Below are 24094 nucleotides of genomic sequence, written 5' to 3' on the forward strand. Positions count from 1 at the left end.
CTCCTTTTGTTCCAACATGCAAAGCACTCGCCTCTCCGAGCCTCTGGGGCCAAGGTCTGCGAGTGGTTTGCAGGAAGCAGCAGCAATCCTGAGCATGGCACTGCTCTGAAACCAAAATAAGCAGCAGACCCACCCCAGCAGTGGGATGCAGGAACCAGGATCCCCCCTCACTCCAGAATTCAACAGGGCAGCTCACAAGATTGACTTTCTCCCCAAACACAAACACACTTAAAAGGCTTTTTTTTTTTTTTTTTTTAAGTAAAAGAGTATTTGGAAGCCTCAAGATCAGCTCTGTTCAATAGGAACTGCCAAGCAAGTGTCTCTCTGTCAAAATAAAATCCCCCAGTTTGCCAGAGCAGACGTCGGCTCGGGGAGATGACGCCGTATTAAAATCATCTGCACAGGAGCTCCAAATGTGGGGGCAGCTTAATAGCCCACAAAATTGGATGGTACCTGTTCCATGCACCAGAAAAGCAGTATTTTCCACAGTGTTTTTATGAATCATTACTATTTTTAGCTTTGTTTCCTGGACAAAACCACCGTGTGTGTTTATCTGCCGGTCTGCGTCGCTCGTGGCCCCTTCCAGCCCCATCTGACACAGAAACTGAGCTTTTGGAGATTGCAGATCTGAGGAAAGCAGGTGATTCAATAAAGGAGTCCCCAGCTCAGGGACTGAAAGATAAAAGCCACCCATGGCAGGCTCCAGGTGCTTCAGACACCAAAAGAACAGCCCAGGGCTCCAGCCTGGGGCACAACCCACCAGTGCAGAGGGGTTTTCCTGCAATCCCTTGGGATTTGCAATAAGGAAAGCCCCAGTGAAGCACCACACACAGCTCAAAGTCTAAATGTGGCTCCCTCTGCAGAAGGTTCTGTTGGTGGCTCAGCAGATGGGATGGTGCATCTGCTCCCCAGCATCCAAAAAAACGTGAATTTTCCGTGTAAACAACCCCTGGAGCCTTGCTGGTCCCTGAGCCTTCGAGCTCAAGCTCATTTGAGAGCTCTCCCTGCAATTTGGCACATGGAGACATCCACAAGCACTTGACTCAAAAGCCAAGTTTTAAGAATAATTGAGGGAGAAAGAAGCAAGCCTGGTTTGGAGTGATGCTGAGAGACATCTCCAGAACTCCATAAACAAAACTTCCAGGGTATCTGTGACATTAAGCAGAAGCTTCAATCTACTTTCTTTTAGCAAAAAAAAAAAAAAAAAAATTAAAAAAATACCCCACAGTAAATACTGAAGAAGGTGCCACCTTTACAAAGCCTTTCCTGCAAGTTCCCCCTCAGGATGAGAGAAAACAGCCTCAAGCTGTGCCTGGAGAGGTTTAGATTAGAAATCAGGAGGATTTTCTTCACCAAAAGGGTGGCCAGGCATTGGGAGAGGGCCCAGGGCAGTGGTGGCATCACCATCCCTGCAGGGTTCAACAGATGTGGGCACGTGGGGACGTGGTTCAGAGGTGGGTTTGGGAGTGCTGGGTTAATATTTGGATTCAGTGGGCTGGGAGAGCTTTTCCCCCCTCAGTGATTCCCTGATTTTGGGGTTCTAATGGCAGCAGTTGGCTGCAGCATCCCTCGAAGCTGCCGTGCCCCAGCACCGACCCCGAGTGCTCCTGCAGGGCCTGGACCAGCCCAAGAAGCAAACCAAGCCTGAGAGCAAAACTGGAGCAGGAAAAAGAAACCCTGACTCAATGAAAACACATGAAACACTTCCCTGTGAAGGTCTTAAAGCCAATTGCTGAGGGAGGGGAGGGAAGCACACACTTCCAAGGGGCTCCTTAACCTCTTCCCACTGACAGAGCACAGGGATGGATGCTGCTAACCCCCTTCAATTAGTTAAATATCAATACGGAAAAAGGAAACTTCAACGTTTCACAGTGAAAAGAGCAGAGAATAACAAAGGAAGGGAAGACAGAGGAATTTGCTGCCCACATGGGCTGCAACAGAAAATAAACTTCGACTTCTGAAGGAAAATCCCAGTCTCCAGACTTTTCACTGCAGTCAAAAACTTTTTATGATTTAATCCAAAATAAATGGTTCCCTGCCACAAAAAGCTCCTATTTCCTTTAAAGGATATTAACTAGCTCTGTCTTCACCACAATTTATTATTAAAAATGTGTTCAATAGCCATGTAGCAACATTTCCTTTCAAACAACACTCTTAGGCTTATAACTTGCTGGTAAAATTTCACAGGCAGGAAATGCCTCTTTCTCCCATTTTTTAGGAGATAAAAGTGGCTCATTTACGATTCCTGTCTCTCCCAAGGATTTTTGGTCTGATTTCTTGGAAGGTTTTGAAAGCTAAATGATCTGGTTTTCCCCTATCAGCTGTAGCCTCCCTGTGAGCAAACTCCCACCCCTAAAATGAGGGCAAAATGGGAATGTTTCATGGGTTTCCATGGAAGAAAAGTGAATTTTGGCAGCTCATGGGCAGCTCCCAAGGCTCCACAACCAAAGTCTGGCCTGACCCTGCAGTGCCACTTTGCAGAGGGACAGGACCCACGGCCATGGCTCAGGTGCAAAACTCCCAACCCAGATGGTTCTGGCAAAACCAAGGAATTAAGAATATTTCTTTCGTGTCCCAACCACCCTGGAGATGCTGGGCAGGAGAGAGTTCTTCCTGCAAAGCCTTGGTGTGCAAGTGCAAAGGGCTTCTTTTATCCACAACTCTGCTCCAGCCCACATTTCACCAACAATGCTGGGTTTGATGCTGTGAGAGAGAACTTTAAGCCTTGCAGGACACCTGGAAATACCCAAATCTCTGAGAAATTCACTCATTAACCCTCCTGGGTACAAACACTGAGATATCTCAAAGCAGCACCCAGGGCAGAGCAGGGTTACCTGGAGCAATTGCTGCTGTAGGTGTAGCAACCTTGTATTTAAAAATATTTTGACAGAATGACCAAAAATTACCAAATAAGTGAAAAAAAACCCCATTTTTAACAAGTATTACAAATGGTCTCACGTGTTCATTATTTCTATTTGTGAATTCTTATGGCTGTTACCCAAACCATCCTGGCACAGCCTGAGGGCTGGGGACGTCCTGCCACCTGCCCCAGCACCAGCTCCTCACCACTGCCCATTGCCCAAGGTGTGAAGCCTCTAATCCTGCCCAGGTCTCTCCCCCAAGGAATTAAATTCTTCCCCCACACGTGGGGACATCCCAGCCCAGCGTGAGAGGAGCACTGCTGGTGTCCCCACTCAAACACTGCCCACTCCAGACTAAACAACACCCGTGAGCACAGCCCGGGGCTGCATGCCGAGCTGAAAAATTCCAACACGCAGAGATAACAAATAGATTCTCAATGAGTGGGCCTGAGGAGAAGCCGTGCTGCTGGAGCTGCACCAGGACTCCTTCTGGCTCCACTCCAGCTGGAATGGAAAGCAAGCCCTCAAAGAGAACACAAAAGGGGGGACATTCCTCAAGCAGCCACTTCTGTGGCCTTGGTGGCCACATCCCCATGGGGCATCTCCACATTGATTCCTGCACCACCACCTAATGCTTTGTCTCTTCCAGCCAGGTCTCATAAGCTCTCAGAGACAAGCATTATACCCCCGATAGCTCAGCTACCTCAGGTGGCATAAAAGTAGCAGGATGGCTCCTGTGACAGTGTTGGAAACAGAAAAGTTTTAATAAAAGGCAAAATAAAAAAGCTCTTTACAGAGAAAAACCGAGCCAGGGTAAGAAGTTCTTGCTCCTGCTAAGAAACTTCACAAAAGCCATTTGCTTCTTTTGTTCTCTTCTTTTTCTAGGGAATTGCTTAGGTGGGACTTTTTGGCTCCTGTCCAATTGGCTATCCTTAAATTTGAGGTGAAGTCTCCAAGGTACTATGAGGTGTCTTTTAACCAAATTGAGGAGAGAAACTTCTGGGCTTTTGTCCTTTTTAAGGAGACAAAGGGTGACTTGTTTACTCCATCAACAGGGGGCACATTCCCACATCCACCTTCCTCCCACGGGCTCCAAATGAAAACCCTTTGAAATTTGCCTTTTGGGCAGTCCAAGTGTGGAACCAGGCAATGGATTCTGGATTTAAATGCCTGTGGGATGGAGCAGCAGGTGACAGCTGCTGGTGACAGCGGTGACTGTGGTGGGGAGGCACAAGGGAAGTTCTCTCACCACTTCTGCCCCCGTGGTTGGGTTGGGTGCCTTGGCAACATTTTGGTGAAGGTGCCTAAATCCCCTGTGTGCCAGGGACAGGCTGGGTGAGTGGCTGAGCTGTGCTCACCATCCAGTCTGTAAACACAGAGCTTTAGCCAAGCCCTCATCTCTGGAGAAAACCAAAAGCCAGGTGTTCATGTAAGCACCAACAATGTGGAAAAGTGGGTCTGAAAATCTGGTTTAGGAGCCCTCAGTAAGCCACAAAAAGAATTTAATATGCAAGAGGTGTTTAAAAGCTGTAGAAGTTTCAACCAAAGGCCAAGGGATGGGATGAGGTGGATTTGTGCTTTATTTCTCTCCTTGAAACCTGAGGGAGCTGCTCTCTCCTCAGCCCTGCCAGTAAGTGGCCATGGGCCACTGGCTGCTCTTCCATCACAGCAGCTGGATCTGCTGGAAGCAAATGGAGATGCTCCAAGGATGGTGGCGTGTCCTCTGTGCAGGACAGGGACATTCCCCACACGTCCTTTATCTGTGCCAGCCTCGTGGCTGTTTGCAACAACTCCTTGGAAACGGCCAACTTGAGATGTGTCTCCTTAACAACATTTCTGGGCTGCCTGGGGAATGGAGCTGAGCCTGCCACGGTCCTGGGGCCGAGGTGGCTCCCAGCTCCAGCCTTTCCTCCTCTGCTTTGGATGCCATGGAGCTGCTGGCACAGCTGGAGCTGCTGGCACAGCTGGTGGCCACTGGCACATCCAGCTCTGAGCACACCACGGCCCCACGGTGCCCACACTGCAACTCACACCCTAATGGCTGAATTAAAGCATTATTTATTTTCCTTTCTGTCCCCCAGGAGCCGTATTTTGGGTCAGGCAGCAGGAAAGGCGAGAGCATTTTTATGGCTGTGGTGAATTTTTCCAACGTGTACCAGAAGGAGAGCGGAGCAGGAAACCCTGAAACACTGGCACACCTCAGGAGCAGACGATGCTGCACTGGCATCCCATCTAAATTCCCAAGGCTCCTGAAGAGAAGAGCAGGGCCTGGCATGGCCTGGGCACAGCTGCCCCAGTGACCAGGCACCAGCTGATCCCAAACTCGCCACGGCACCGTCAGCACCCGCATGGGAATGGTGGGGATGGAAGTGACTGTCCTGTCCCGAGGGTGCCATGCCCAGCCTCTGTCTGTGCCCCAGCGCCCAGATGTGACTCAGCACCTGTCTGTGCACCAACCAGATGTGCCCCAGCACCCAGATGTGACCCAGCACCTGTCTGTGTACCAACCAGATGTGCCCCAGCACCCAGATGTGCTCTAGTACCAGCCATGTCCCCAGCCCCTGTCTGTACCCCAGTGCACAGATGTGACCTAGAACCTGTCTGTGCACCAACATCCAGATGTGCCCCAGCACCCAGATGTGCCTCAGCACCTGTCTGTGCACCAACATCCAGATGTGCCCCAGACCCTGTCCGTGCCCCAGCACCCATCCACGTCCCCAGCACCCATCCACGTCCCCAGCACCCATCCTTGTCCCCAGCACCCAGCCATGTCCCCAGCACCCAGCTATGTCCCCAGACCATGTCCCCAGCACCCATCCTTGTCCCCAGCACCCAGCCATGTCCCCAGCACCCAGCTATGTCCCCAGACCATGTCCCCAGCACCCATCCTTGTCCCCAGCACCCAGCCATGTCCCCAGACCCAGCCATGCCCCAGCACCAGCGCTCGCCCGGGGGTTTCTCCGTCGCAGGGCTGAACTCGCTGCTCTGACTCAACCCTGCAACCTGTAATAAACACAGGGCAGGAGAGGCTCCAAACCAAAATAGCAGGGCTGTGCAGGAGCTGCGAGGTGCACCCGGTGAACTGGGGCAGGCTTGAGCAATGCCAGGGTTATTTGTGTCCCAGGCCCAGCTCCGCGCTCCCGACCGCCGGCGGCTGACGCAGGCCGGCCCTGCTGAGGCACCAACGCCGCCGAGACAAAGATCTGCAGCTTTGCTGCCAGGTAAAATCACAAGGTCAGGGCTCCGTGCCTGCCTCAGCCCGGCCTCCAGCAGGAGCAGCTCTGAACGGCACCAGAAGAAAAGGCTGGAACAAGGCAGAGCAGCGAGCTCTGCAAGACGGACTCCAGCAGGTTTAATCTGTGGATCCTGCGGTGCAGACATGGACAGAAATGTCACCAAACTCTGCAAATATCGGGACCTATTTGCCCGCCTTTCAGCAAGCTCTGTATTTCAGTAATTCAATTTTGAAGGTAATTTCCTGATTCAGGCTAATCTCTCTTACTCTGCCCATTTTCCTCTTAACACACCCTGCAAAAGGGCTGCAGGCCGCTGGGTTACTCACGACAATACTGAAACCAGAGGATGCAATTTTTTCTTGTTTATCTGCACATTTTGGTTACGAGAGTCTGTCTGTCCCCCTGATAAGAGTGCATTTCCAAATCTCAGAGGAGTTCAGACCTGCCGAGTGCAAAGCGGAAGAGACACTTTTGATAGAGATCAGACGTGGGATCCTCGGCTAAGCCATGCCCTGGAGGGGGCCTGCAGGGACCCTGGGGAGGGGACACGCAGCTGATACAGCTTTGGGGCAATTCTGGAACCCCCCACCAAAGAGACCTGAGCCCCCCTGCAGCTCCTGCAGGGAGCACTGGGATAATCACAGGCTGGAACAACCATCCAGCAGGTTTTGTGGGACACCAGCACCCAGGGCCAGTGTGGAGATGAAGGCTGGTTGTCTGATGGAGATGATCCGACAGGTATGGGTGTTTAGGATCCTCTGTGTCCTGGGGAAGTCATTGACACCTCACTGAGCTGTTTCATGGGCTCCCACACTGGCCTGGACATCCCAGCACCAGGATTCCACTTCCCAACTGGGCTCTGCCCCATTTCCTCTACCCCATTCCTGCAGGAAAACCAACATGAGAGGAAACAGGGCCCTCAGTGCCCATTTCCACGCTCAGAGATCAGCAAAGAGCAGCCGCATGCTCTCTCCTGATGCTGATGGGGAGGTGACAACAAACAGCTTCACCAGACAATGTCCCTTTCCAGTTAACGCCCCTTTCCAGTTAACGCCCCTTTCCAGTTAAGTCCCTTCCCAATTAACGTCCTTTACCAATTAACATCCCTTCCCAGTTAATATCCCTTCCCAGTTAAAGTCCCTTTTTAGTTAACATCCCTTCCCAGTTAAAGTCCCTTCCCAGCTAACATCTCTTCCCAGTTAACATTCCTTCCCTTCCCAGCTAACATCCCTTCCCAGTTAATATCCCTTCCCAGCTAACATCCCTTCCCAGCTAACATCCCTTCCCAGTTAACATCCCTTCCCAGTTAACGTCCTTTCCCAGTTAACATCCCTTCCCATCCCAGACACGGCGTCACTTCCAGTCTGTGCAGGGAGCAGTGTGGGGCCACCCGTCCTGTTCCCGCTGAGCTGCTGCCAGCACCACGCTGGCATCTGCAGGTGTGACAAGGCCAGCCAGAGCCCTGCCCTGACACCCTGCCCTGGCAGGCAGCCTGGGCAGCAGCCAGCTCCCTCCAGACAGCAGCTGCCATGCACAGCATCCCCAAATCCATCGTCCCTCAGGTGCTGATGGGAGATGGGAGTGATCTGCCTGCCCCCAGCCTTCAGCACAGGCCACGGGAGATGGGAATATCAAAATCCCTCTTACAACACTTTGGCTGAACCCACCTGGTGTGTGCATCCAGCTGCTCCCACTCTGATGGCCTGGGGGAAAGGGCACAGCTCCCCCCAAACACACAGTGGCATCATGAGCCTGCAGGAGCAGCACCTGATCCCAGGGAATTCCACCCACCTGGGGCAAGGCTGGCCCAGCTGAGCCCAGCAGCACCTCGGGGATCCCACACACCCTCTCCCAGCTGGCTGCAAGTGGGAATGCTCAGCTCTCTCCTGACTCACCCCGGCTGCAGGAGGCTCTGGGAGGAACAGGCAGTGCCTCAGGTCCATGGGATGAAGATGGGAGGAGGAGGTGGTGCAAGGGATGGAGCACCAGGACGTGCACATGCAAATTTCAGCCCTAATAACTCCGTCCATGGCCATAGGTGACATGGAGAATCACAAACATCCCCACTGGAAGGGATCCACAAGGATCCCACCAACTCCCCGAGTTGCACAAGCCTTGTCTGTGTGTCCCCTCTGCCTGGCGTGTGCAGTGAGTGAGGAATTAATGCAAAACCACCTCTGCTCCTGTGGGCTCTGAGTCACATCCACCAGAGCAAGGGACTTCCATGGATGAGGATTTCAGCAGCTGCCAAAGGATGCAGCCCACGAAATGCAGAATTGCATGCCTTGTCCATGCACCCTCCCATCTCCAACAGCCTGACAGGCATCAGGACCAAAGCCTCTTACTCCTTCTCACCTTCCTTTGCTTAACTGTTTTTCCACCCAGCAACTTGGCTTCATGGATGGCCCAAGCCTCCCTTCCACTCCTCCCATCACACCATCTCAAACGCCCTCAAATCCTAAAAATCACTCACAGCTGCACGACAGGGAAGCTGCAAGAAACAGAGGCGAGGTTCAGGGAAATCCTACAGAGGTCCAAGGGGTGCCCTCCTAAAGGACTTGGTTTTCTGCTCCTCGTGGTCACTGCATCCCCCGTGGCTCCCAGCAGTGCATGGCCACATCCTCCTGCTGCTCTGGGAAAGATGTGAGAGCCATGGAGATCCCACGGAGCAACAGAGGCCACTGGAGCCTCGTGGCCTCTCCCCTTCCCCTGTACCATGAGAAATCCCAGCACTGGAGCTCTGGGAGTGAGGGCGTGGGGCAGGCGCTCCCCCACTCAGCAGCACACCATAAATCATAAATCACACCCCCATTTTCCCTCTGCCAAGGCCCACTGGCTTCCCTGCCTCCCCATCCCAGAGCCTGCTTTCTTCCCTGCTTATCTCAAATCAGGAAATCCACAGGAGATGCAGGCCAGGGAAGCTGTTAGAAAAGAGCCTCCAGCCCTGGCCGGGGGTTTTTTACAAGGAACTTTTCATTTTGCTGCCACTTTGTTCTCAGCCCTCGCCTGTCTTCTTGCAGTGGGAGTTTGCTGGAATCAAAAGTGGAGAAAAGCTCTTGGAATTCACCCTGGGAACAAAAGGGCTTTTGTGCAGGAGGATTTGGAGGACGAGGCTGCTTTCGCTGCCCTACCTCCGTGTCTGTTTTCCCCGTGCCAAAGAGCACCTGGCCGTGGCAGAGCAGGAGTGGCATGGGGAGGAGGTGGGCACAGGGACCCGTGGGCAGGGGCACGGACACCTCCCACACCTGCCAGCAGTGCCAAAGCAGCACAGAGGGCCAACAGCCTCCCAAATATTCCTGCATCCTGGCTCACCCAAGCATTTGTGCCTGGCTCTGCCCCTCTGGCAGCAGGAAGGCAGTGGCAGCAGCACCCTAAAAAGTCTCCCAGGGGACCCTGCTGTGCCAGTGGGTGCTCCCCATCAGCCCCATGGATGAGGGGATGAAGCTCCCAGACCAGTTTGTGAGCTGAGAGGATGCTGAGGGTTCATCCACGAGCTGGGCATCATCCCAATACTGCACTTGCTTTTTTATTTCCCCTTACCCAGCAAGATTCCACCCCTGAACACCACCATGAGTGACCACGGGGCTCCAGTCAACTTCCCACACGAATCCCCAGCAGGCAGCAGCAACTGTCCTATATTTAACACAAAAGCAGGTGCTCCATCTGCCTCAGCCACAAGGGGAGCAGGATTTGCCTTAAATCCATGAGGCCCAGCCCAGCCACAAACACTTCTGCACTTCCCAAACCCACTGTTCCCAACAGTGAAGCATCCACCTCATTATAAATTATAAATATCCTGAGTTGGAAGGGACCTATATTATCAAGTTCAATTCCTTTCCCCACTGCCATGTGGAGCCTCAAACCCCAATTTTCTCAGGGTGACAGGATGCACTTGTATCAGACACCCCACAGACACATTTTTGCCCAAGCTCTCCCTCCAGTTCCAATATTGCTTTTCAGCTTTTTAACGATTTCCTCCCAGCACATCTTGCACAGGGGTTTTGAAGCAGCCCAGTGGGAGCTCTGCAGCAGAGCTGCATCTCCCCCGAGCACACAGCCCAGCTCCTGCCTCTGCAGGGCAGTGCCAGCCTGGCAGTGCCAGCACCACTTCCCGAGGAGCCAGGGCCTCCTGGAGCTGCCAGCTGTGCTGCCAGCAGAGGGAAATGCACATGGCTTTGGAAAAGGAAGGTGACATTGGCACCTGCACGCTGATGCTGCTGCAGGCACAGCTGGGAGGGCGCTGGGCCTGGCTCACGCTCCCCTTTAGGCTGGCCTAAGTGCCAGGCTGAGCAGGATCAGGGGTGTAAAGGCAGTGCCAGGCTCCTGGCTTAGCTGCAGCACCTGGTTACAGCCTTCAGCCCCAAAAGGGACACGGTGGCTCCTCACCACCACCCTCCCCATGCTGCCTCGTGGCACCCACTGGCAAAGCCCCGCGGGCAAGTGCTGAGCCTAAAGGGGTCAGGAGGATTAAACCTGGGAAAAGCAGGGCTTGGATATCACAAGGGTGTGTTTGGGTCAGGAAGGGCTCGCCTGGCACTGTCCCCAGAAGAGCATGCACAGAGATTTCTGCTCCAGCTCCTGCTTCCCACCCCTAATGCAGCCCCATTTTCTCCCAGAGCTGTTTTTGCTCACTGAGCACCCTCCCTGTGGGATCCCTGTCGTGGTGCCATCACCCTCACAGCCAGGCTGGAATAAAATCCAATCAGGGCAAGGTGAGGTACAGTTTTATTTCTGTTACCAGGGGCTCCAGGCAGCCACGGGACCCTTGTTTTACCAAGCACAGATTGGGTTTGTTCAGCATATTGTAAATTTGGATATTTCAACTGCACTGCCAGCACACATCTCCTGCTGATGCTCTACATGTAAAACCTGGAGGTTAAAATTTTCTGCTCATGAGTAAAGATACTTTGGGATAAAATGGGAGAAAACTGCCCATTGATTTGGTGAGTTATTAAACATCAATAACCTTTAGAGCCATATGGGAATACCCATGGAAACAGAGGAATGTGCCACAAGCCATTTCTTTACTGAGCATCTTCACCTTCTGCAGAAGGCCCTGATGAACAGGAGGGCTGTGTTAATCCAGGTGCAGGTCAGAAATTGGGTGGCAATTCTGCCCAGAGTTTTCTTTCTTGAGAGGAACACCACAACACCAGCATGGTAGGAAAGGATCTGCTTCCTTGCATTTTATCACTGGGAATTCTGGCAAAGGTTCAGCCAAATATTGTGATTAAGTTTCAACATGTGAAGGTCAAGGCTTTGATTATCCTGCCTTTGTGCCACACCATCACACAGCTCTCTTGCTATTCTTTAACGATGCAAGAGCTTACTTGCTGACTTTTATATCCCAGTTATTAAAGATGGTTTTTTACAGTTCTGACCAGTGCAGAGGGGAGGAACCAACTCCTGCTCCCTCTGCTGGCAATGCCTCCAGCCAACGTGGAGGTCCTGCTTTCAAACCACCCAGGAACACCACTGCCAGGGGGAAGCCACGGGAACTGCAGGAAAACCAAAGCTGTGTGCCCTCTGTGTGCCAGCCCCGCAGCTCTGGGCACTGCCCCAGCACAGGCAGCCCCTGGCAAGGACTTGCCACCTGTTTATGGCACTGCCAGCAGCCACCAGGGCACGGAGAGCCAAGCACTGGAGCTGCTCCACCAGCAGCAGCAGCTCTGGGTGCTGCCAACGCCCGGGCAGCGCAGGCTGGCACAGGAGGGAGCATCCAGGAGCTCCAGGCTGTGCAGGGCAAGGTGGATGCAGCTTCCAGGGAAGCTCTTTCAAGTTCAAACCTCCAAGTTCCAGTTCAAACCTTTGAGTTCAAACCTGCTTAAGCCAGAGGTCAGAGAGCACGACCTGCCAGACACCTCCTTAACTGTTTTTCCACCCAGCAACTTGACTTCACACGTGGCCCAAGCCTCCCTTCCACTCCTCCCAGCACACCACCTCAAATGCCCTCAAATCCTAAAAACAACGGGAGCTGGAAGGGACCCATCAGGGTTATCCTGTCCAGCTCCTGGCCCTGCACAGACACCCCAAAAATCAAAAATCCCACCCTGGGTGTCCTTGAGATCATTTTCCAAACACTCCTGGAGCTCTGGCAGCCTCAGGGCTGTGCCCAGCACCCTCTGGGGGAAGAACCTGCTCCTAAAATCCACCCCAACCCCACTGGCACAGCCCCAGCACTGCCTGGTCCTGTCCCTGTCACAGAGAGCAGAGGCTGGAGCTGCACCCAGGGAAGAAGCTGGAATTGCTGAGATCTCTCCTCAGCCTCCTCCAGGCTGAGGAACACACATTTGCTTGTCTGGCATATAAAGAACACAAGCCATTTATAAAGAACGAAAGCCTTTCCCCAGGTTTTATCATGCAATTTTATCTCAATTTGGAAAACACACTGAAGAATCCACGACAGCACAGCACGGTGACAGACTTGTGACAGCAAGTCTTGTCCTCCCTATAAAGTGACACAAGTGGGCAGATTTTTTTTTTCTCTCTACATATGTCCACATGGATCAAAGCCCGTCAGGACACATCTCTCCACCCAGCCTTCTAAAGCAGAAGCTGAAAATACAAACCTCCCTTTATGAGCCTTTCTGCCAAAGCCTCCACAGAACTCCCCATGTGAGGTTTGAGGCTGTAGTTTCACTCACACACTCCCAAAAAGGATACTGCTTTCCACGAGCAGATAAGCAGAATTGGGGAAAAAAGAAAGCAGAAACAGGGAGAAAAAAGGAAGCAAGAGAAGCAGGATAACATAAATTATCAACACAGATCTATAATGTCCATCCCACTTAGCAACCAGGACAAAATACATCCCAACCTTGTAAATTCTTTTATGTGTGTGCTCAACCCCAACCAAGCACATTCAGTCCCACTGAGTCCTGCAAAAGGACTCAGATGTTCTGAGTTTACCACGTGCACTTTCAGCCTGAAGACATGAAAAAAAAAAAAAAATCCTATTTAGCCTCACCATTAAGGGAAAAGAAAAAAATTCTTCAGCCCCTACTGTTCCAAACAGGGCCCTGCTCTGCATCAGCCCTGAGTGAACCTCAGGACTGCTCCTGCCTTTCTGCTGTGGCAGTGCCATTTAAAAAACCTTTTTAAAACCCTTTTTAAAGCGAACTGCTGGAAAAGGAGCCCCCCTTGGCAGGAGATGCTCGCACAGGATGGACCCTAAATGAGATTATCCGAGGTAAAGCGAGGCTGGAAGCGCTGGCATTGTTCTGGCTCTGTGCAGGAAGAGCCAGAGGAGAAATTCTCTCCTACTGCAGGAAGCTGTTCCAGCCCCTTATCAGACAGAAAGCTCCTGATTTCTTGCGGGGGAAGTACCAAATGTTTTTGAGGGGAAGGAAAAAAAAAAAAAGAAAGGGAAAAAAAAAAGAAAAAAAAAGGCATGGCTGGCTCTAAAGGAAGCTGCCTGATGACATGAATGGAGCTGGAGTCCTGCTGGGACAGCCTGAGGTGCTGCCCAGCTCAGGTGGCTCTGAGCAAGGGGACATTGCCAGGGCACATTGCCTTGCTGTCACCCCACAGGGACCTGCAGAGGTGCAAGCCCTTGCTCCTTCTCTCTGCCAAACACTGCCACTCCAGCCCTGAACCACCCACAGAACCACAGAATGAACCAGGCTGGAAAAGACAGAATCACAGAATCCCAGAATAATGAGGTTGGAAGAGACCTCCAAAATCACCAAGTCCAAACTGTGCCCTCACACCTCAACCAGACTATAGCACCAAGTGCCATGTCCAGTCTTTTCTTAAACACATCCAGAGATGGTGATTCCACCACCTCCCCGGGAAGACTATTCCAATGCTTTATTATTCTTTCAGTGAAAAATTTTTTCCTAATATCCAACCTGTACCTTCCCTGACCTTTGAGACCATCGAGTCCAAGCCACGACCCAACAGCTCCCCATCAACTAAACCATGGCACTGAGCGCCACGTCCAGGGACAGTGGCCCCACCACCTCCCTGGGCAGGTGATTCCACTCTTTCAGTGAGGAATTTTTTCACTTCTTGCCTCCAGAAATCAACTTGTTTCTCATCATCTCTGAATGCAGCATCTGTGTCACCCTCCCCAGCTGCCAGGGGCTATTTTGGGCTCTCCCTCCAGGTCTGACGCTGCTGTCGGGGGCTGCTTTGGGATGTGGGATGTCCTTCCCTGCAATGCACGATCTGCTCTTTTGGGTAATTTATAAAACTGATTGCTTGGCAGGCATCCAAGGTTTCTGTAGATATGTTCCAAAGTTTTATTAGCAATGAGCAAATTGCTGGTGTCCTTGGGAAAGGTAAGCAAGTCAGAGTCTCTGTTATTTGACTTTGTTTTTCTCTAGAGGGTCTCTCCCAAAGGACAATTCCATGTCACACAGCAGCAGGCTCTGGCTGCACAAGGACCTGTAGATATGATGGTTGTCTTGGCATATTCCATAGATAACTAAAAAACTTAGATTTTAACTCTGTTCACTCACTATTTTATCCTATTTTATGCCTTATTTCAGCCAAGAACTCCTTGTCTCAGCCCGGTTTCTCCTGGTAGGTCGTTAAGGCATTGTGGTTTTCATCTTTTAGGAGTTAAAAAGCAGAAAAGCACTTTGTAACAGGTCAAAACCCAGCAGTATTAGAGCACTGCCTTTCTTCTCCTTTAATAGGCTACTCTGACAACCCTCTGCTTGTTAAATGAGAGAAAAATCTGTGGGCAAGCAGCGAAGGTCAATCTTGTGGGTTTTTGAAAGCATTTAATTAACACAGTTAAGTACCAAGGTCTGCTTGGGAGGGAACTTCTGCATTAACCAGCAGCATCTTTCTCTTCAGAGAAGCAAACCTGCACGGGGGGATGACTGCAGGATTTATCCTCCTCCCCCCATCCCAAACCTCAGTGGTGCTCAGCTTTGGCTGCAGCAGCTTCCCTGCCCCGTTGCTGCTGCCAAAGCTGCAAGGAGATCACGGGGAGACCCGTGTCTGCACCTCTGGCACCCAGCTGGCCTGGCACCCACCCTGACCTCCTTCTGCAGGCCTTGGGGTGACCCCCTGCACCCTCAGGGCTGCCAGAGCGCCGTGCTGTGCCTTGGACTTCTGCTCCAGGCCTTTTTGTCAAGTGCTTAAACAAATCTACTTAAGAGGTAGCTTAACCCAAAGGGGTTTTGGCGTTTTGATGACAGCATGTAAAGTCCCTGTCTCTTCCTTGAGCTGCTCTCAGCTCCTACAGGTGCTCCTCTCCTTGGATAAAACTACAATAAATATCCCATATTTGTGCTTTAACCCTGGGCAGCCACATGCACAAACCCCACAGCCACAGGCTGACAGTTCCTTTCTGAAAGGTCACAGCATCAGCTGGTTGAGAGAAGAAATCAATCCCAGCCCTTACAGAGCCAGGCTGGGGTTTATTTCTTTATACTTTTGCAGCACTGGAGACCCTAATTGCAGGCAATTAAAGCAGCCCTAGGAAAAAAGGGGCTGTGCTGGAATCCAGGCTGGGAAGTGTGGCTCTAACTCCAGTGCTGGAGAGGTGCCCTGCAAGAAGGAGCCGTGCCCAGGGCTGTGCCTGGTGCTGCACAAAGCCTGCAGGCAGAGCTGCTGCCAAAAGGACCTTCTGAGCTCGTGTGCCCTGCTTTGGCAGGGATTGTGGCCGGGATTGTTCCCCCTCCTACGTGCAGGGACTCGAGGCAGCGACTGCAGCGGGCTCTGCCTGGGGCTGCTGCACACCAAGGATGGGAGAGCAGAGAGAAGGGAGCAAATCCAGGGAAAAATCACCCAGTCATGGAATGGGTTGGAAGTGACCTTAAAGCTCATCTCTTTCCACAGGCAGGGACACCTTCCACTGTCCCAGGTTGCTCCAAGCCCCATCCAACCTGGCCTTCCAGGGGTGGGGCAGCCAGAGCCTCTCTGGGCACCCTGTGCCTCACCACCCTCACAGGAAATAATTTTTTCTTAATATCTAATCCAAACCTACTTTAAAATGTTAGTAATCAACGCTGGGTTTGCCTTTAAAATAGTCTTTCTCCCTTCCCTTTTCGTTCTCTGGGAAGGTTTGTCTTTGCTGGATTGGGCCTTCCATCACCTTAGTGCTCTCAGAGCAACAAAAGACTTTTGAGTCATTTTCTATATCTGACCTTGAACTACTGGAGAAGCAATAAACATTCATAAGAGGAATGACACCACGGAGAGAAGCTGTAATTTTTGTAACTTGTTGCTTGAGTGTGGAATAAGCCCAGCTGAAAGCCCAGGAGTGAGGCAGTGGGGGATCAGCCTCACTGCAGGGTGAGCACAGGCACAAAAACCACCACGCCTGGGACTGGCACAGAGCAGCCACGCGATGCTCTGAGGCCATTTGGCACCGAGAAGCATTTTGCATTGAGTGCAATTACATATTTTTGTTTAGAAAAAGATTCTCCTTCAAAAACAGCTCCCAAGTCCGTGCTGATTCAGCCTTCATTAAAAGCCTCTTCTTGCAGACACAGTCAAGTGTTGACTCCTGCACTGATTTCCTATTGCTGCCTTATCTTTGGCATCTCATCTGCAACTTCTGCTGGGTTTTTTCTTTTTTCTTTTTTTTTTTTTCCAGTGTTTTCATCTGAATGCAGTGAAAGTGGCTTCAGCTCTTCTCACGATTTTTGATCTGCCTGGGTGCAGGCTAAGAAAACCCAGCCTTGATGATAAAATTGCAGGCTAAGTAGGCTAACAAAACAGCACCAGCAAGAAACTGGATCAGCTCAGCTCTGTGAAGTTTTCCTGCTCGAGTAAGGGAAAAATAAATGCTTTTTCTCTTACAGATCTGAAACCCTACCCCAGCTGCAGAGGTTGTTTGCATTGGGCTTCACAGGACTCCGATTTTGCAGCCCAAAAAGCCACAGGCACTGCTCCAACAGCAACTGGGGGATGCAGCCAGAGCAGCTCCTACCCCTGAGCCTTCCCTGATGCCATCTCTGACCCTGCCCCTCCAAATCCAGGCTCCTGCTTGAGGGTGGGATGCAGATCCAGAGGGATTTGCTGCAGCTTTGACAGCGCCAGCCACGCACGAGAGGCTTCTTGGAGCTGCCACAGAGGATGCTCAGCATCCCTCTGCACCATGTCCAAAGGAAAGATGACTCAGAAATGCCTCAGCACCCCAGAGACTGCCCTGGTGGGACGAACCCTCAGTGTTTGGAACCCCCAGTTTAAAAGGATGGGGAGATTGGAAGGATGGGTTTAATTCTGGCTTTGAGGCAAGAGAAAGCCCTACAAGCAACAGCCTCACACCTCCCCTCTCCAAACTGCTCTTCACCGAGCCAAGGCCACTGAGCAGGAGTCAGTTTTCCATTCACACTTGTCAAGTGCACAATATTGTGGATTTGGAAGACAAAAGCAAAAAAAAGAAAACCCAAAAAACCCCGAACTTTTTTGCGCAATGAGCAGAAATGGAGATTGCACCCAACGGCCTTCACCGCTCGGCCACCACAGACCATAATATCTGCCGTGGCACAGCTCCAACCTCCTGGATCTGCTTCCCTGCTAACACTGCTCGAGCTGATAATGCTAATCCCTTAAACTATTCCCAGACAGGCCCTAAGGAAAGGAGCTAAGGAACTCCACAGGTAATGAAACAGATTTTGATTTTTTTTTTTTTTTTTAATTATAGCTCTGTCCACGTCTCAAACCAAAAGAACACTCCTGCAATTTCTCTGGCCACTGGAGGCTGACTCAACATTTCATTTAATGATGCTGCCAACTTGTAAATGCACCCCAAAATGGTCCCCCAAAACGTGAGTGACAGCAGGAAGGGACTCCTGGTGAGTAATTCTTAGCCAGAATTGCTTGTGCCACCGCTGCCATCACAGCTGTGACCTGCCCTGCCCCTTCACTCCCTGGGAAGGGCAGAGCTTTGCCTCTGGAGCAGCATCAGGAATGCAAGTTCATGGGGTGAATCCCTCGGGGCAGGGCTGGGAACCATCACAATGACCAGGCTAAGGAGCTCTGGGCCTCTGCATTTGCAGAGGGCTGGAAAAGCAACCCCACTCCAGTGCTAACAAAACTCCCACGCTATTCTTCTTTTCCCAGCTTTTGTCAGGTGTGTTGGTTTTCAATCCTTTTCGGAGAGGCTTCTAGAGGTGCTGTCACAGCTCTTTTCAGGAAGAGAAAAAAAGCCCAAGTGACAACAAACACAGGCACTGGTTGGGGGGAAAAGGACAACTTTTTAGTCACCTTGTGCATTTTCAAGGAGGGGACCCAGAATCTGCAAACCTGCTGCAACCATGTTCCACATGAAGCGTCTCATCTCTCCAAATTACTCCTGTGGTTTTCATGGAGCATCATTTGCTTCACCTTAGCAGCTTGTGGATGTGTCAGGGGAGGGAATTCAGCCCTAAGGAAGCCCCGAGGTTTTGGTGATTTAAACACCAAGAAGGAGCCACGCTTGAGGTGGCACTGAGGAGCCTGGCAGGAGCACTCAGCTCTCTGCTCCCTTCTTCCTGCAACTTAGCACTTTTATTGCTAGAATTGCTCCCAGTTGGAGCTTTTAAATATTAAATATGTGCTGGGTAGCAGCAGGGAGCTGCTGGCCTGAGCAGTGGTGTTGGGACATGCTGGGACCTGTTGGGACACGGGGACAGGGCAGAGCAGGGGCTCACCCAGGTGTCTCAGCTCACCTGGGCACAGCTTTGGTTCATCTCCAGCCCCAATCACATTTTCCCCTTCCCAAGCTGGGCAATTCCTCCAGCCTGGCATTGCACGAGGTTTTTAAACCTCTTTATAAACATTTGCCCCCTCTTAACCCAAAGCAGGCACACAGGCACCTCCAGCACTGCAGCACAGCTCCTAAACTAATTCAACAGGGGCACCCTTAAAAAAAAATAAAAAGTAATTAAAAATAAATCAACGACTTGAGCTGATATTTGCTGCTAGTCCAGGCTTTGCTAGGCTTGCACCTGGCTGACCGTGCCACGGCTTTGCTGGCTGTGCCCTTGCCAAGTGCCTGTGCCATGGGAGTGTGTGAGTGGGGAGAAGCTGAGGTGGTGCTGATGAGGCAAAATGCACATTGCACAACCCACAGGAGCTGCCTGCAGGTTAATCCTACACCAGCAACAACCTGCCACCTACCTAGGGCTGCAAAAAAACCCAACAACAAGGAATACTGCAGCTTTACAGCTGCTCCACTGAGACTTCTGGCGGGGGAAAACATGAGTGTTTCACATAAAACTGTGGTATTTGGACTAGGTGCAGGGCCTTTGGTCAAAGTCCATAGGGTGCATGCTCAGCCAGCATCACGTGGGATGTGCTGCTCATAATCTCAGCTTCCCTTTGCAGCTGGAGCACTGAAAATTGTACTTGAAACAAGGGTCTGAGCTTTAGGTGTGAGATCAACAGGCAGCAATGCTTAGTTTAAATATCATTTCAATGTATTTATGAATCAGTGCTCTCATGGGTACTGCTCCTCCTTCCCTTTTCTTAATTCAATGGAGAAATTTGCATATTTGCAGGTGTTTTCTCCCATGTGGGCTTGCCAGGGAATAATTTCCCCCGTTGCAAGGAGTATGGGAGACTCTTGAATACATCTGCTGTCACCAGAGTGCAGATTTACAGCCTCAAACTGTGCTTGGCTTGAAATGAATATGGACTTCCTCTTTTTTTTCTTTTTCCCCCTCCTCTTCCAAAATAATATCCTATTAGTCATGACAGCCAAATGGGCTGGATTTTGGGCAAGGATTCAACTTCTGAGTTCCCATCAACATCAAGGCCCTCCTGGCCAGAGCAACCCCATCTCTGAAAGGTGAGGAACACGCTGCAGGAACCTGCTGTGCTCAGGAAAAGCTGATTTGCTATGGGTAGCTACATCCAACAAAAAAAATACCAGTCTGCAGCTTGAAAGGGGGAATGAACAAGCACAGGGTGAAATGCAGGGGTGTCTTTGGTGAGTTTTGTATTTGGGGGGACCCTCAGGAAGCCCATCAGGGACAGGTAAGGCAGCTCAGAACCCTGAGCACAATGCTGGAAGCATCTGCTCATTCCTGCTGCAGAAAGGGCCAGAAGAAAAGTGCTCTTTCTGAATCCCACGGGGAGTTTTAGCCTTTACAGACTGTGCAGGAAGCAGATCCCTGCCCCCATTTTTTTGCTTAGCACAGGTAAGGTCTCCCTGAACCAGGTGGGATTCCTTGCAGGGAGTAAGAACAACTCTGCTGCCCACATGTCCCCCTGACACGCTGCATCAAAAAAATTAATCTCTGGCAAATTCTCAGAACAACTCTGGAAAGGATTCAAAGCAGGGAGAGGGCTCAGCAGCTGGCTGGGGCTCTGGGCTGTACTTTGCAGAGCTGCCGAGGAACCTCCTGTGCAGCACATGAAAGCTGATCCCAAAACTCAGATTATCCCGAAGGACCCGATCCCAAAACTCAGATTATCCCACAGAACCCGATCCCAAAACTCAGATTATCCCGAAGGACCCGATCCCAAAACTCAGATTATCCCACAGAACCCGATCCCAAAACTCAGATTATCCCACAGAACCCGATCCCAAAACTCAGATTATCCCGAAGGACCCGATCCCAAAACTCAGATTATCCCACAGAACCCGATCCCAAAACTCAGATTATCCCACAGAACCCGATCCCAAAACTCAGATTATCCCGAAGGACCCGATCCCAAAACTCAGATTATCCCAATGACCCCGATCCCAAAACTCAGATTATCCCACAGAACCCAATCCCAAAACTTAGATTATCCCAAAGAAACCCGATCCCAAAACTCAGATTATCCCAAAGAACCTGATTCCAAAACTCAGATTATCCCAAAGAGCAACACCTCTGCTGCAAACCCCAGAGCTGAAACCCCTTCCTGAGCAAAAGCTGGGCCTGAACAGCTGAGCTTGGAAAAGTTATCTGTGCCAGGAATGCAGGCACTGGTGCTGCAGAGAGCGAGGAGGACGGCAAAGGGAGTCAAGAATGATGCCATTCATTGAGATCATGTTTTGTGGGTTGGCTGCTTCCATCCTCCCTCTTTCCTGGTACTGGGGAGGACACAGAAAGCTGTGCTGGGGGACACTCAGCACTCAGGGCCACCAGCACAGGTCCCTGCCTGTCACCTCCCCTGCACGCTCAGCCTTTGCCACCCCCAGGATTTTTGGGGACCCCCCTGTCCTCCCAAGGACCCTCCTGGCAGGGGCAGAGTGCTCTGGGTATCACCGGGTTCAATCCTGCATTATCAAACTTCCTTGGCTCTTTGCATCGGAAACTTTTACAATTCCCTGCTCGGCTGGAAAAGATGACTGCAGCAAACCCAAATTAGGAATAAATTATACAACAACTTTACATTTTTCTTTTACAAAGGAAAACTGTGTGGCAAGAGCTGTGCAGGCACCTCCTTCCCAATGTCCTCCCTTGCAAGGATCACTGTGGAAAGCTTAGTTTGAATAAATAAATAAATAAATAAGCACAACACAAGCTCCAAAGCCACTTTGGGACCTGCTCCTGCCGGGCCACGCGCTGCCCCTCACCCCCAAAATCCCAAATATGTGCGAGGGCTGCAGGATGCAGGCAGAGCCAAGCTGCAACATCCAATCCAAGCGCTTCCAAAAGCTGCAAAAGCTGCATCTGTGTGGCCTCTCGCTGACACACGGGCATGGATTTTCACAATGAATGGCCGCAGCTACTCCTCCTTAAAGCTCTCCCCGCCTGCTCTTGCAGGGGCTGTTGCATTCCCGCAGCATTTTTGCAATATTAAATTCTCCAGCTCCTCCCAGCCTGCCCCCCCCCCCCCACCGCCCTTGCAAGGGCACAAGGCAGAGCCACTGTGGAATAAGCAGCGAGTTAAAAAGCAAAGAGCCAGCGCTCTTTGCCACCACCAGCACGCTGGCAGAAATAAATCACTGCTGTCCCCTTCCCAAACCCCCTCCTGCTGCTCCTCGGCGCTCAACTCCTGCCCTTTTGCAGCTCTTAAACGCTCAGCCTCTGCCCTTTTGCAACTCCGAAATGCACAATTCCTGCCCTTTTGCAACTCCGAAATTCTCAAATCCTGCAGCTCCAAAATACTCAACTCCTGCCCTTTTGCAACTCCTAAGTTCTCAACTCCTGCAGCTCCAAAATGCAGAATTCCTGCCCTTTTACAACTCCTAAATTCCCAACTTCTGCAACTCCTAAATGCTCAATTCCTGCAGCTCCAAAATGCCCAATTCCTGCCCTTTTGCAACTCCTAAATTCTCAGCTTCTGCAGCTCCTAAATGCTCAACTCCTGCAGCTCCAAAATGCAAAATTCCTGCCCTTTTGCAGCTCCTAAATTCCAACTTCTGCAGCTCCAAAATACGCAACTCCTGCAGCTCCAAATGCATCATTCCTGCCCTTTTGCAGCTCCTAAATTCTCAACTCCTGCAGCTCTAAAATGCAGAATTCCTCCCCTTTTGCAGCTCCTAAGTTCTCAACTCCTGCAGCTCTAAAATGCTTAATTCCTCCCCTTTTGCAACTCCTAAATGCTCAACTTCTGCAGCTCCAAATTGCCCAATTCCTGCCCTTCTGCAGCTCCTAAATGCTCCAGCCCTGCAGCTCCAAAATGCACAATTCCTGCCCTTCTGCAGCTCCTAAATGCTCCAGCCCTGCAGCTCCAAAATGCACAATTCCTGCCCTTTTGCAACTCCGAAATTCTCAACTCCTGCAGCTCCAAAATGCACAATTCCTGCCCTTTTGCAACTCCTAAATTCTCAGCTTCTGCAACTCCCAAATGCTCAATTCCTGCAGCTCCAAAATGCTCAATTCCTGCACCTCCAAAATGCACAATTCCTGCACCTCCAAAATGCACAATTCCTGCCCTTTTGCAACTCCTAAATTCTCAACTCCTGCCCTCTGCAGCTCCTAAACGCTGCATTCCTGCAGCTCCAAAATGCTCCCGTTCTTGCAGTTCCAAAATGCTCCATTCCTGCCTTTCTGCAGCTCCCAAATACCCAATTCCCGCACTTCCCAAACGCTCCATTCCTGCCTTTTTGAACGCTCGGGGCGTGCTGGTGTGACAAACCCCACTGCTGCCTCTGACCAAAAGTTACCAAATATTAAAAGAGAAAGGGGGAAGGGGGGGGGGGGGAGAGAAACGGGTGGAAAATGATCTCAGCGCTGGCACGAGAACAATACTTTCCCATGGAAACATAGGTATATATTTAATTCCTGCTAACCCCGCTCCAGTTTCACCTTTCATCTCCCTCGCGGACTTGTTTAAAAGTTTGCTTTAACCCCGCGCCGAGCCCCGGCTGCAGCTGCTCCTCCAACACCCCCCCGCCCCCCCCCCCCCGCCCCATCCCCTCGCTCCGGGCCGTGCCAAAGGCTCGCTCATCCCGGGAGAGGCTGCGCGCACCGCCAGCGAGCAGGAAACGCGCCGGGAGCGGCGCCGGGAGCGGCGCCGGGAGCGGCACCGGGAGCGGCGACCCCCGCGCAAGGCGGGCGCGCAAACGCGCCGTGCACCCGCACGCGCACGTGCACCCGCGCGTGCACCCGTGCATGCACATGCACCCGCACCCGTGCATGCACGTGCACGTGCACCCGCGCCCCCGCCCGTGCGCGCCGCGCGCCCCCGCCCGCGGCCGCAGGCGCGCGCCCGCGTGCACGCGCGCCGCGCTCTCACCTCGGGGCTGAGACATTGTCCCCCGGCGGGCTGGGGGCAGGGACGCGCGCACAAAGAGCCGGCCCCCGCGCGCGCGGCCCCGCCGAGGGGCGAGCCGCCCGCCCGCCTCGCGCGCGCACACGCGCGCACACACACACACACACACACACACACACACACACACACAAAAGAGATGCGAGCCGCGCGCTCCCCCCCGGAACGCCGCGCGCGCTCCCGCCTGGGCGGCGCGGGGCTCGGGGCGCGCCGGGCCGCGCCGCGCCGGGCCGGGCCGGGCGGGGCCGGGGCGGGGAGGGGGGGTCCCTGCGCGGCTGGCGCGGGGCCGGCGCGGCTGCACCTACATGATGGGCCGGGGCGGCCGCCCCGGCCTGCGGCGCGCACGGGGGGGGGGGGGGGGAACGCACTGCGCGTGCGCGGCGCCGCCGCGGCGCCGCCTGGGAG

General features: G+C 52.2%; 1 protein-coding gene across 5 annotated transcripts in view; it reads right to left on the minus strand.

Moving 5' to 3' along the window:
* The window catches only part of MAP2K6 (mitogen-activated protein kinase kinase 6), a 63860-nt gene extending 40079 nt beyond the window's left edge, over nt 1-23781 (minus strand). For all 5 annotated transcript variants that reach the window (XR_008434218.1, XM_053960506.1, XM_053960505.1 and 2 more), the window contains exon 1: nt 23657-23781. Coding sequence is in view for 4 of the 5 variants with exons in the window: in XM_053960506.1 (XP_053816481.1) it covers nt 23657-23672 (16 nt within the window). In the remaining variant the exon portion in view is untranslated. The remainder of the gene's footprint in view (nt 1-23656) is intronic.
* Between the last annotated feature and the right edge of the window lie 313 nt (nt 23782-24094).

This window comes from Vidua chalybeata, chromosome 19 (genome assembly GCF_026979565.1).
Source record: "Vidua chalybeata isolate OUT-0048 chromosome 19, bVidCha1 merged haplotype, whole genome shotgun sequence".
NCBI classification, from domain to species: Eukaryota; Metazoa; Chordata; class Aves; order Passeriformes; family Viduidae; genus Vidua; species Vidua chalybeata.